General features: G+C 40.2%; 1 protein-coding gene across 1 annotated transcript; it reads right to left on the bottom strand.

Annotated features, from left to right (window-relative positions):
- Positions 1–3599: 3599 nt before the first annotated feature.
- Positions 3600–11379, bottom strand: paqr3a (progestin and adipoQ receptor family member IIIa). Its single transcript, XM_070904317.1, has 8 exons — positions 11316–11379; positions 10192–10423; positions 9808–9970; positions 8644–8799; positions 5125–5322; positions 4640–4730; positions 4174–4345; positions 3600–3748 (listed from the first exon to the last, which is right to left on the bottom strand). The coding sequence occupies exons 1-7, from the start codon at positions 11374–11376 to the stop codon at positions 4203–4205; spliced, it is 1044 nt and encodes a 347-aa protein (XP_070760418.1). The 5' UTR covers positions 11377–11379; the 3' UTR covers positions 3600–3748; positions 4174–4202.
- Positions 11380–14639: the final 3260 nt, after the last annotated feature.

The following is a 14639-nucleotide window of genomic DNA, read 5'->3' as shown; positions in this document are numbered from 1 at the left end:
GAATCATTTGGGAGTTGACCTTAACCACTTTGTTTTGTCCTTATTAGACCTTTCTCTATGCATAAGTTCACAGTAGTCTTTACGCAGCCAAATGTGGCTGCGATACGTGTTGCGTTACACTTTGAATACTAGGAGGGGTCGGATTTTATGGATCTGTTAATTGGGTCAGGTTTAAATTTAGGGTCTTAACTGTTTTTTTTTTTTTTTTCTAGCAGTAAACTTCTATGTACTGTTAACTTTCTTTTTTATTAAGTTACAACTCAGCACGTTCTGTTAGAAATAAGGAAGAAATAAAACACAAAGCCACATTAGACCACTAGCCTAGGTTTGTGTTTGAAGAACTTTGACCCCTACAGAAACTCGCAAGCTGATCTGCAGTTTTCTCAGCGATGTAAGCGCTCCTAACGTTAGATGTTGTAATATTTTCTGAATAATTTATGCTTAAGAATAAATGGGAATTCCTTTGGTGAAAGGATAAGGCTGGCGGTATTCTGAACATTTTGTTATTGTTAATAAATCCCAGGAAAAAGCCAAAACCCCATTGGTACCGACTGAAGGTGTAGATCTTTAAAGGAATAGTTAAGTAATAGTAAAAACATTTTTTCACTTTTTTGCTGAGAGATAGTTTAGAAGATTGATACTACTCTCATAACTGTGAAGCTACAGTCAGGAGACAGGTAGCTTAGCTTAGCATAAAGACTGGAAATGGCTAGCCTGGCTGGGTCCACCTGTACCAAAATCTATCTACCAGAACCTGTAAAATTCAAATAGTTTAGTGTGCAACAATTAACGGGATGTAATGTATTAATCAGGTGCTGGTAGGCCGTTGTCTTTCAACAGAACTAGGCTAGCTGTTTCCTGCTTCCGGTCTTTATGCTAAGCTAAGCTAAGCTAAGCGGCTGCTGGCCCCAGCTTCTTATTGAAAGAACAGATGTGAGAGCGGTATTGATCTTCTCATCTACCTCTCGGCAAGAAAGAAACATTTTTTACAAAATGTCAAACTATTCCTTTAAAAACAGGTCACAAATATATATTTTCAGTAATTTACTTAAAACAGGAGTATTTTTTAGGGACTACGTTCAGCTGCAGATTAACACATATTTGGTGCTCTATGGCAAAGAGGAATAAGAGATACACACACACACACAATTTGTTGACAATAACAACAGTACAGAATATCTCCAGAGTTACTCTTTAACACGTTTTTTTCTGCTGCAGAATGTGAATTGGCGTATTCATAAAAGGGAAAAACATCAATAGTGACGGAGAAATCTGTGATGTGACATCAGGTCGTTTGTCTTCATTAATGCACTTTTCAGTGCAGAATTCTTCCATGAACTAGTTCTGTGTGTACTCTACGTCGACAGCCTTAAACACTGCATTTACTTACACAACCATTGGCACATTGTTTGAATTAAACCTGCAGGTTGCTGTGTTTTCGAACCATTTCTACAACTACTTTCCATCTTTTTTTTTTTCTTTCTTTTTTCACAAGGGTAAATCTTATATTGTATTTATCATGCTATACTGCTGTTTGATGCAATAAACAAAGAGTCATCTCACTGCAGTGTGAGGAATTTAAAACAAAGCAGTTTTGCACTTTTTAAACAGTTCATGGTTAATTTTATTTAGAGTCAAGTTCAGCAGTTTGATTGCTCATGTATGAAAAGTCAAGATACAAAAATGTCAGCTACTACAAAATGAGTCTTGGACACACAGCTGATGTCTCTCAGAGCTTAGCAAAGACAACACGCTTTATAGAAACCATTACAGACAGCACATAATAATTTAAATACAGAACAACAAAAAGAATCTGAAATTGTATCTATAATCTAAAACTTAAAAACATTAAATATCACAAAGAACGAATGACTTTTATTCCAAAATGAGACAGCTACCATTCAACTGGACACCTACTGAAATAAAATGATGCTGCATTTCAGTTTGAAGCATTAAGACTCAACATTTTAGAGAATTTAAACATTTATATTTTTGAAATTTTGAGCAGTTCAGTTAAGATGACTTCTTTCCAACATGGATGTGTTGCATTTTGGAATGAAGCCATTAAAATACAAAACAACAGTTGACCTTTAACATTGCACATTACCCTAAATTAGCTGGAGAGGAAAAAACAGTTTGAGTTTACCGACAGTGGAAGAGTCTCTAAAGTCGAGAGAAAAAGCAAAGTAGTGGAGTAATCTGAATCTACAGTAGATAACAAGGCTGCACAGTATAGAGAAAAGTTGCAGTTGCAATATGAACTGAAATGCACGCAGATACAGATTTTCAAAATGTTAAATCAGTGCTTGAACCTTTAAATACAAAACTGTGTCCCAATTTCAAACTAATTTTAGCTTGACAGTAGTCACAGTTACATACAATAAAAAATGCCCACATGTAGAATAAATAGATTTTTGAGCAATATGATGATGGGCACTCTTGATAATGAGGCTTGGATGAAATTATGGCTGGCGATGCTACATCTTGAAGGTAGTAAATCCTTGGAAATTCAAAATAAGTGCTCAAAAAAAAGTTTGTTCATCTTTTCTGTTACTATACAATGAAAGTACAGAAGGTAGAAGGATGATACATACAGGCAACTGAAATGTCTACTACTACTGTTCAGCTGCGTACACGTCAACATTACTCCATGGTGTAGACATCAGTATTAGTTTAAAGTTTAGAATTGGGACACAGTTTAAAAGTCTCACTAGCAGCCCCTAGAGGCCGAGCTGCTCCTTCACACCCGAAAAACTGACCACTCACCTTTCTAACAAGCTTCTGGTAGGTAATCCACATCGTTTTTTAATGAACTGTACTTTTCTGATATAAATGTCAGTTTGAACAGAGGCAGTGCAGCACAAGCACCTGGAGCATCAGGTACTTTGAGTCTCTGTAGTACAAGTACATTTCACCGTCCTGTCTCACTCAGCACTATTAAAAACCTAAATGTAATATAAGATAACATGTTGAGCCTTTGGTCTTTTCCATCTAAACATTAATAGCGTTGAAAGATACTGGTTAGTTTTTGCTTGTTCTCGTGAGAAGTACCTCACAGTTTCACCACAAAGTAGAAAGAAAATGATTTGGGTCGACTTTAGCTCAGCTGATCTCAACACTGTAAAAACTGATTTGTTTACTCACATTCACACATTCTTTCCCTTTTAAAGGAGATTTTACTTGACTACTTACTGAAGGAAGCCCAAAGGCAGTTAACCTAATTTAAAGAACGAGCTGTCTTTAAAAGCATTTAATAGAACGATATTCAAAATAGATTTTTTTTTGGGGGGGGGGGGGGGGGGTACCTCTCAGATGGTGTACCTTAAAAAAATAAGTGAATCAGTTGAAAGCTCTGGCATTCTGGAAGCAAAACTTTACAGAAGTTAATTCAAGAGCTACATGATGTTTCATTAACAGGCACTTTTTTTGCGGCTGCATCTGTGATGGAAGCTGCTTTTAAAGTCAATTTGAACGCCGTGCAGATGCTTTAAATGCTGGAGCTTCAGTAGTTTCAGTGATTTGATTCAGGATTTGTTTCAGGCACTGTTACCTACAATCCCTCAGGAGGTCCAGTTTTATCTCAACAATATACACTCGACACGCGTCACCTCACATCCCGGAGGTCACAGGTCGGGTGGACTGAAGACACTTGCAGGTAAGAATGAGTCCATCTGTGGTGACACTGAGACGGACTGAAGCGTCGTCCATGGTGTCTCGCCGCCTTCCACCCGAGCAGACATTCACCGACCTAAAGAGAGAAAAAAAACAGTGAGATCATTAACAAATAAAATGATCATAACTCGGACTAACAAACCTCAACACCTGTTGGAACACATCCCATCGAAAAGCAGGTTGTGAGAGCTCAAAATGTCTGCTTTTAGATTATTTCATTTAAAGTTCTCGTACAGATGCTTTGTGTTTGAACAAGATTTAAGAACTTTGACTTCTTTTGTCAAATGAATCCAAGAGTTTTTACAGAAATAAACATTTAGATTTCCAAAGTAATTAGTATAGAAACTCTGCTACTACATCAGAACTAGCATCGAAAAGCTTGCAATGATATCCAACCGTAAGATCTGTGAATGAGAATAAGTGCACTAATACCAAAGCTCTCGTATGCAACTACAATATTTAGCAGTAGTTGGGAAACTGTAAAGTAATAGTGCTGCTCACAGTTTCACAGAGTCAGGGATCCCAGCGTCCTAGGTGTGATGGGGGGCGTCGGGGCAGGGCTGTTCGTGTCTGTGCGCCATGATGAAGCATGACGATTGGTGCCACCAGTAAAACATCAGCACCAGCAGCAGGTGCCACACCTGGTGACTGGAGCCCAGGTAGTTCAGCTGACCTGCAGGTGGAAGCAAAACCAGAGTCAAAGACAGAAACACGCGACAGATCATAAGTGATGATATAACACAGTAATGTGTGTGAAGATATCTAAAGGGTTCTTTAACATTTGTCTTTATATTGTGTGATTTTTATCAAGCTCAGAGCTGTTTGAGACACCTTTCCCTCCAAAAATAAAACTACAACCTTTTGAACATTTCACTGGTTAGTATTATAACATTGATCAACTATGGAGCTGTAAGTCATTCCGGTTGTAATCATTTGATTACGAGCAAAAATCAAAACGTAGTCTCACCTGGGAAGTAGCGTTCAGGAACTTTTGAAACGTAGAAAATGAGAGCTAATGCAGCGAGGAAGTACATCCCCAGGACCCGAGGAACAAAAGCCTAAAGGGAAGAAATATTTATTCAGTCAGTGTGAGGACACAACGTGCAGAGAGAACTCACAACAAAATACCAATGGATGGCCGACTGCAACAAACAACAACCTGAAACAGACTCACAATCCTGCAGCACCCTGCTGAGAGAGTTGCTCATCCGATATGAGAATAGCAATTCCACAATTAAGGAATTTACCACCCAGACAAAGACAAGATGGCTGAACATATTAGGTGAATAAAGCCCGGTGTACTGGAGGAGAGCTGTGTGTTTTAATTTGAGCAGTGTTATTACTGCATACTACAGATACTACAGATACATCAATGCATCAAATGTAAGCTCTCAAACAAAGAATCAGAGCGGTGAATATTCCAGTTACTGAGGCAACGCTGAGCGTGCTCACCTGGACGAGCTCCGAGGAGAAGCCTCCGGTGATGCAGATCCAGTGGACGGTGGGGATGAGGCCGTAACCGGCCACCGAGCAGAAGATGAGCGAGCGCAGCTGCTTCCACTGCTTGCTGAGGTAATGAGGGTGGATCTGAGCGAAGAAGACGGCCAGGATCATGGCCAGGACCGTCACCAGGTACACCTGCCGCCAGTACTGCAGGGACAGGAGGGTCAAAGGTCAAATCAAACACGGTCTACACATTTACAAACACACACTCCTACGGATGCTTCTCACATTTCCAATGAAGCAGGTTAATTTCAAGGCTTTTTAATCTACATGTTGCAGGTATCTGCAGGTTCAAGAGTCCCTGGAGGAAAAAACTATATAATCTAATACATAAACACACACACACACACACACACACACACACACACACACACACACACACACACACACACACACACACAGTGTCAGAGTCAAACTAAAACCTACAAGGAAATGAATTCAGTCAAGATCTTTTAAAAAAGAAAACAAAGGCTGAGCTGGTACCGCAGCACGTTTCTGACTGAACACTCAGTTAATGCATTAAAAGTAGAAACAGGTAAACTGCAAATGCATGTTTTGCACACGGCACTGCTGACCCAGTGAATGTGCAGCACAGAGAAACCCACCTAGAGTTCATTGTTTTTGTATGTTTCTCTGCACTGAATCTTGACTTTAACTTATTTCTTAGAGCTCCAAACAAAACGCTTCTCGTTTCATATCACAGTAAACTTTATATATTTGGGTTTTAGACTGTTGGTCAGACAAAACAAAATTTAAAGACTTCATCTTGGGCTCTGGGAACTTGAGTTTGATTTGATTTTTTAAAAACAATTTTCTTGATTGAAAAAATAATTGTTTGCTGAGGCCATGAATCCAAATCACTTGAGACTTTGTTGGTAATTTTCAGCTTTTTTTACCGTCTGATCTGCCTGTGCAGATAAAAGAAACCCAAAGATGACGTGGTAAAGAATGATAAAACAAACTTCCTCAGTGAAGATCTATGTGCTAAAAAAAGGTCTCCGACTGTGTTTTATCATACTTATGATTAAAAGTCCTCGCTGTTACTTAAACTTCTATAAGTAACTGTGCACAGTCTGGACAGCCTCGTCTCAGTCCCTTCTGTCCATTTGTGTGGATGTAGGCCTCCGTCCAGTCACACGTCCTCATGTAACGAGTCCTGCTGAATTTCACAGTGAATAAATTTGCACCAGGAACAAGGCCCCGCTTGGCTCCAGCCAATTTTTTAAGCTCTTCTCCTCACAGACGCCATGTTCTCTCCTCCAAATCTGCATTTCTAAAACACTCGACGAGACAAGAGTTTGAATGGCTAAATATAAAAAGCAGTTTTTCTTTAGGGACTTGGCTTGCCACAGGAGTGGAGCCACCCAGAAGCGGAGCCCTAGTCTTGGCAAGGACAGGGGGGCCCCTTCGCTGAGACAGCTCCCAGACTTGCGAACGTCATATGGTGGGGAACAGGAGTGACGGACCGCTCCGTGAACGCAGCCATCTGGTTTGGGCTTGAGCAGATTTCAGCTGCGTTCTGGGGGCAAAATAACCCGGCGCTTCCAATATGCGGGGGAAAGCGAACAGTAAGGAGCACAGCCAAATACTTCAGGAGTAAAAAAAAAAATTAAATAAATAAATAAATGAAAAGAGAAGCACAACCAGGAAAGAAAAAAAAAAAAAAACATATAACACGGTGGTGGGCGGCTGGAATAAGGAACTGAACAGGCTTGTGTCATCAGAGGCTGTTTTCCAAACGGCGAGCGCAGCAAAGGTGTCGTGTTGCTTATTCACCAGGAACAATGAGTCAATCAGCAGAGCCAGACTGTGGGCTCCACTTCAGCTTTATTCAATTACTGCTTCTCAGGCCGGGGACGTGGAGCTAAGAAGTCTCCAGGGAGGACGGTGGTTAGACGTTATAGCGATGATGCGCGCAGTGAAGCTCACATAAACATATTTACATCATCTATAATGTGCACGAAGCTGCAATGAGTAGAACAGTAACATAAGACTCAAATCTCCATACTTTTTTGGGACCAATCAAAATGTGTCTGTACTGTAGCATCACATAGGTACCAAAATATGTGGTCATACTTATTCTCATATCAGATAGTCCCTATTCTGAATCATAATTTTTTCATTTAAAGTTAATTCTTGAGCCAGGAAATAGCAGTCTGACAAAAACAAGTCTCATCAAAAAGGTCCTCTTACTGTGTTTCCGCAGCTTTCAGCCACATGATATGAACCAAAATGTGTCCGAAACACATCCAGAAACACAGAATAAGTGACTGTCTGAGTCCAGACCTCCTTTCAACATCAGTCTGTTGTCGAGCCCACTGCTGTAGGAACAGTTGACCAGCCACAGTTTCTTAGGAGAGATTAAGAACATCAATGTCATCTTCCTGCATAGCTACTGAACTACATCCATGAAAAACCGCAACAAGCATGGATGAGACTGACGCCGCTGTAAAGTTTGTCGTCAACTTACTAAAACGACAGCTCTTAAATTAGAGACATTTCTTTCATTATCCTGAAAAACAAAACAAACCCCCCTCCCAACAGGAAATAGGCTTTTCATATATCAGTAAAGGTGTCAAAAAGAGTATTGTTTTGGTACTGGTACCAAAAAGCCATAGCAGTCAGACAGATTTTCTGAGATCATGGAAGAGTTAGGACAAGAAACATGAACTCTGAAGAGAAGCAGATAGAAGAAAATAGTCGAGAGTACAGAGGAAATATATGGAAACAGGATATGAAACAGTGGAGCAGTTTGTCCACGAGGAGAATAAGCCGTTAGCGAATGAACTGAGCCGGAGTGTAACTGAGTCACAGCGGATCGCAGGGCAGCTTTTCACATTTAACGTCTTTAAAGGAAACTGGCGCTCTGGATGCAGCTCCAGAGGGAGACGGCGGTGCGTCGCATGAGGAGATAAGAGTTCAGATGAGCAGCTGTTGTTAAAGCTTTATGCTTTTTCTGGACTAAATTTAATAATTTTTGCAAATGTTTTTTTGGCCGACGTAAACAGTGACACGTAAACTCTCGTATCGTCAAGCTCAGGAGAGTCAGATAAAAAGCTTAACAAAAGCTTTTGTTTAATCAATAGCACCAATCTTAAGGCAAATTCTGATATTTAGTGGGACAAGAATGTGAAATCCAAATGAAACTTTTGTTCGTAACCAGACATCATTCTTGCAAGTGCAATTTCTGTATTTAGCTATTTCAAATTTCGTGTCGCCGCATTTTATTTTTGTCTTATTTCTCTTTGTAGTTCCCATTTATAGCAGGTTTATATACTTTATTTCATGCTTCATTTGTGTACAGTAGGTGCTCTTGTTTCAGAGTTGTCTATACTTTGCATCTATTCTTTTATTTCTGCTGCTTGACGCTGCTTTACCACCTACGCTGTCAACATAAAGAAAACAGCAGAAATAAACTGGCATGCAGACAAATCAGAGGAGTGAACTGCAGGCTGCAGGTGAACTTACATTATTGCAGTAGAAGGTGTAGAAGACTCCGGGGACGTAGCAGCCCAGGATACCAATGGAAACCCCCGCGTAGTCCAGCGCCATCCAGCGGCGGCTGGTCTTCTCTGAGCGGTGGCAGCAGAACAGGTGATAGCCCGCCGAGCACAGCATACACAGCTGAGGACGGTAAGATCCAGAGGAGACCACAAGGGGAGAGTCGGGTTTTTACAACAGCAAAGGATGTGATATGCACAACAAGACAACAAGAAGAAAAATATTTATGATTTAACAAGAAGGGTCCTAAGCCTTTTCAGCTAAAATTCTGCCTTTTTTATAGACTTATATCTTTTTTAAATTGGTCTTGAAGACTCCGGTTGTCAAGCCTAGTCCAGCCAACTGCTGGACTGATTATTTTTCATTTGTTACGAATAACTGCCAATATTTTGGATAAGGTCTGATGTCCTTCTGTAGCCACTCAGATTAAGGTAACACCATGCAATTGTCACATATTCATGTTCCCAAGATATTTGGCTAATTTGAAACCACCACATTGCTTAACAGGAGGAGAAACCTGGTTGTAATTGAGCCTGGAACACATAACATAACGTAAAATAAGCCCTGCCGAGGTAAACAAGGCCAAACGTAAAGACGACAGAAACAAATATCTTTTGCAACTAATCACTTATTCATTGTTTATTAATTGAACAACAAAGTGTTGGAATTTGGTCTCAAAAGCTTTGTCATTAGATAGACTATATATAGATATTTATACTTAAACTACATACAATGAAAACATACATAAAATAAAACTGTAGTGTGTAAGTTTCAAAACAATTTCCAGAAGTGAGTTATTCAGAGGTGACAGCTGTGTTGAATCTTTAATATCTATTATTTTGTCCGCTCAACCATCCACATGATTTGACACCACTGTCTCTGCCATTCTCCTGTTCTATATTAAGCAGACGTTATTGGCAGCAGGTCTGACCCAACAAGATGATCAACATTTGAGAATAGCTGACAAAGGTGAGGCGCTATTACTGTACTGGTTTTGGCGTGTTAACCAAAGCAGAGTCTTACTGTGATATAAGCAACCAAATTGGTCTGATAACCCACAAACTATTCATCTAGCCAGACATTTCTACCAACTGTCATGGCTGATGCAAACTGGAAAACTTAGACCTGTACCTGGAAGCAGAATACCCCGATGGAGTAGATGACGTAGTCCTCTCTGGAGGCGCCGAAGGACGGCAGCACTGAGGCCATGTTGTACACCCCGACACAGAAGAAGAGCAGGAAGCCCAACAGATGGCTCCAGATATTCACCGTCTCATTGGACAGAATGAAGAGGCTGCACGGAGGATTTACAAACTTTAAAACCCAAAAAAACACGTCATTCTCCTCCTCTCAAAATCATCTATTACTACAGACTGAGATCAGTAATCTCCACACACACACACACCACACAGCCCAATGTATACATAAATTCAAACATCTTCATGCTGTATGAACATGCAGAAAGTCAATCCTTTGGCTCCGGCAAGGTCCAAGGTTCTGTTCTCTGCTTCTCACCTTTTGATGCACAGTCTGGATGGCAGGTAGGCTCTGTATCCATCTGTGATGTAGGGGTTCTCCCTCAGAAACACTGGGATCTGTTCGTAGGTGTACAGTCTGATACCTCGGGGCACCAGCACGGGCCAATACTGATAACCTCCCAGCTCAATGTAGTGTGAAGTCTGGGCGCTCTTCTGCGGTTTCTGAGGCATGGCTGGGCCGGAGGAGTCTGCTTTAGTCTGACCTGAAGCTGAGAACAAAAAGTCAGATCCAGATCAGAATCAATCAAGGCTGCTGCATCTTACAAGTCAATAAACATATAGATTGTAAATGAAATGCTGTTACATTTTGGCTGTGGCTTGTCAGTTTGTCTGACCTACTAGCCACTGCGTCAGGTGGAAGAGGAATACAAGCGACCAACTTACTGAAACTGTATCTTAGTGATATCCTGAATTCAGAGCAAAAATTAACGTAAGGGGAAAGTTAATATCTCCATATTATCTGCGTGAATGGAGCTAATATCAGATAGCTAACAGTAATTAGCTGCTTTACAGGCCACCGACTTGTCTTGCATGTAATCTTATGTTACCTCCATTAAATATCTCCAGCGTATCCGTTCCGCTCTGATTATAAAGAGAAAAACTAATACCAAACTCCGTTCAATAATATGGCAATTTTCGGCCTGACGTGCAAGCAAATGTTAACGTCCCCGAAACATGGCTCAATAGTTTTTTTTTAAGAAGACTTTAATCCAATAAGCATCTGATACTCCAAGTAACACTTAACAATAAAGTTTAAATGTATCGACACTGACAGTTAGCTAATGATACACTATAGAGGGCGACGGCGAGCATTGCATCACTGACTACAAAAATTTAGATTTTGTTGACATAACGGGCTTCCTTTGTAAATTATTATAAACCGACTATGCCCAAAGAACCAAATTAACTATAAAACCATTCATTAAGTCTTACCAGATAAATAATACTATCGTTAACCAAGTCAATCTTAAAATAACAGAATTGTCAAAGCGTTTTGGCAACTAGTGACTAATCCCAGTTTGAGAGTCTGTCTGAACAGGCTACTACCGGCTAGCTAGCATGTCGCTTTGTTTAGAGTCAAGATTTTAACAACAAACTCACCTTTCAATTTGGTATATGTGCAGTTTGTGTCATTTTGGGACTTATAATACATATTACGCATTTGTAAACATATGTTAACACTAAATACAAAAACAACGCAGTGTTGATCAAGTTTCGGCTACAACATCTTCCAAATCACCAGAGACGTCATCACTAATGGACCCCGTCCACTGTGCCCGAGGACTGCCTGAGTAAAAAGAATAGACCCAAACAGATCTGTGTGCAGGGTAACAAACCAGACTTTTACTGAGCAAACTCCTCTGGTGAAGGCCGTGAGATGCGGTTGAGAGCGCTGGAAAAACTAGTAAGTGGACCCTGAGTTAAGATTTGTTCTTCAAAATTAAGAATACATGTATTGAATACATACAATAATTCTCTTACAAAATATGTTGAATATTAATTGACTGAAAGTTAACATACTAAGAAATACCTGGTTATAAAAATAAACAATATTTGTGTATTAATCCTACATTGGCACGTGACAAACCTTTACATTTCGTTTTCAGGGCGAAAAGATAATATTCACATCATTCGCAAAAGCTTCAAGTTTTCAAGTTTTCTTTGAAATTCAATTTTAATTGGCAAAAAAAAGCTAGTATGGCACTTGTTACAGAAATATTCAAATGACATGTTTAGCATGAAAACAAACTATAACCCCTAATATTATCATATGATTATACATGAAGCAACAATGTAAACATTATGGATTGAATCAGTTCCCCAAATCTTAATGGTGATCTCCTCTGTAAATTATTTATAGCCAGTCAATAATAACGTTAATATAATTTTACATAGCTGTACAAGATTGCATCGACATGTGTCAGACAAGCAAAAGCAGCACTCTTCTCCTCTTGTTCTGCTCTTTTTCCTTTCCTTGAAATTATAATTACTCTTAATGATTTCCGTCTGTAGCCTGAGTGAGTCTGACTGACTAAATCAGGACATAAGAAAATGTATCTGCTGTTAGTGTTTGTGGTAACGTCTGTGGTAAAAAGTACTACACAAGCACACTGCATTGTTTTTATTTTTAAGGTTTGTGACCTATGGCTTTTTTTCACAGATTATCTTATTTTTAAGTAACTCAAGTGTTTATTGAGATAATGGTGCCCAGCCAGACTCGAAGTGGGGACACTGGGATTACAATTGGCATTTTAAACCCTCAGGCCACCATGTTGCTCCCAGATTACATTTAAGTGATTAAATTTACGTTTAATGGGATTTATGTGTTAATGTAAGGGGCACGCCACCAATTTCCCGCATACAGTTCAGTTTACTCGTCAGACGTAGCTCTACCCGGCCTGTGGAAATAGCTACACAATGTCTGATGTCTTGCCCCGTAGGCTTCTTGCAAGGTCTCATCATTTATAAAATATGACACCTAAAGGTATGCTGGAATATTCAGGTGTGGGCCATGTTACATGTAGGCAGCTCCCAGTCTCCTGGCTGTCATCCCGCTGCACTGTGTTACATCCTCCTGTCGCTAACTGTCATCGGGAATCCTCATCAGAGCGAGCGTTCTCCACAGACCTCTCAGGTGTGAGAGATGTTGGAGGATTCCCTCAGGAGGGGAGTCGCACTCAGTCCTCCGCCCTCTGCTGTTTACACCCCTCTTTAATTGCCTCATTCTCAACTGGAAGTGTGTTCTTCATTATCACTTCTAATACACCTCTCAGCACATCCACTCTGGCAAAGTGTCAGCTGCCAAGTTAAGATAGTAGCTCGTGCATGCAAGGGCAAACAACAAGAATCTCCTGCTGCTGCAGTCGCTGCTCACAGTTAGTAATTGATTTTGTAGGCTCAGAGTTGGCAGTGATTTACTACAAATGATTTTCATAGGAAAGAAGCTAAAACAGGCAAATGTACAATATGTCCTTTCCTTCTACTTTCTTTTCACCGATTTCTGAATCAGTTATAAAACACACATCTTTCACTTCAGTTGTTTTTGCTGCCGTCATCTTTTCCAGTCAACCAGAAGCCATAAAATCCAAATCTTGTCAATGGAACACGCTGAGTCCCCCGACAATCAAACAAATACTCCTTAAAACAATCTTGATATCCTCTAGCTGAGACAGCGATTCTCAAAATCCCTCTTCTCAAAAGTTACATAAAAGGATGATTCCAGTTTTATTACTTACTTATTTCTGTAGTTTCGTCCTTCATGATAACATTGTACTTACCAAACTAAATGCTAAGATCTGGGATTTTAGCAGTGTCACCTCGCTCCCAGATCTCATCTATTTATTTAGTGATTTCAATATTATTATTTAGTGATACGAATGATGGCCACTACTACAAAACTAAAACCCAGATTGCATTAAAACAGAATTTTTCTTTAAATATTAAAACCATAATGTCTTCATGACAAGATCGATACCACCCTCATTTGTGTTAAGTATGGCGCTACAGCCAGGAAGCAATTAGCCTAGCTTAGAATAAAGACTGGAAGCAGGTAGAAACAGCTAGCCTGGATCTGTCCAAAGGTAGAAAATACACCTACAGTACCAGCACCTCTAAAGTCCTCTAAAGGTGCATTTTCTATCTGAATTTCCTGAATGATTCACTTCTTCACCATCAGAGAACAAATCAACAAAGAGAAATGGTGTTGGAGCTGCTTTATGCTAAGCCAATAGCCTCCTGGCTGAGTGTGGATTTTCTCATCTAACTCGCTGCAAGAAAGGGAATACGTGCACTTCCCAAAATGTTGACCTATTCCTATAAAGAGTTGGAGTTTTGTTGGAGTGTAGTGGCCATTAGAGGAAGCTTCCAGCACTTTCACATTGGCTTCATCTTTCAGTGGTCTAAGTCATTTATTCAGTCAGTTATTTGTGATTTAGGGTGTAACCGTTGAGATCACGAGGACATACTATTCGAACATCCAACTACACCGAAACCACGTCCAAACAGCACCTCCTCGAGCCTGCTGGTTTTCACAAAGGTCGGAAATGGTTGATTTGAGACTTTCATGAGTTTTTGGGTGTTTCCTTCAGGGGATTACAGCCGTCACTGCAGCTGTTCACCCAAAGAGGATTTAAGATCCGACCCTGGTCCATTCATGATAGAGGACGCACCTCTCGCATGCACTGAAGGACGACTCCCTTTCTCCCGCCCCACCACCTTCTTCCTGACTGTTCACTGATTCACTGTGACAATCTGTCGTCGGCCCCGTTTTTTTTTTTTTTTTTTTTCTGAATCGTTGATTGCGTGATTTCTGTCCTCCATTTTTCTGTCAGACTTAACGTGGAGAAATGTGGCACGACGTAATTGTGCGCTAAGGCGGCGTGTAATGGAACATGAAATTAAAGTGCTCCTACTTAATCTCTGAAT

Source organism: Enoplosus armatus, chromosome 4, assembly GCF_043641665.1.
Source record: "Enoplosus armatus isolate fEnoArm2 chromosome 4, fEnoArm2.hap1, whole genome shotgun sequence".
NCBI lineage: Eukaryota > Metazoa > Chordata > Actinopteri > Centrarchiformes > Enoplosidae > Enoplosus > Enoplosus armatus.
Note: the sequence above shows the minus strand (reverse complement) of the source record. Positions and strands in the feature narration are given on the sequence as shown.

Bases quoted from the DNA above. Each gene is read 5' to 3' on its own strand.
- paqr3a (XM_070904317.1), bottom strand. From the start codon at position 11,376: ATGCGTAATATGTATTATAAGTCCCAAAATGACACAAACTGCACATAT. The intron at 4,731-5,124 runs GTGAGCACGCTC...TCTTCCCTTTAG, and splicing joins TCTCCTCGGAGCTCGTCCAG to GCTTTTGTTCCTCGGGTCCT. The intron at 4,346-4,639 runs GTGAGACTACGT...TTCCACCTGCAG, and splicing joins TCCTGAACGCTACTTCCCAG to GTCAGCTGAACTACCTGGGC.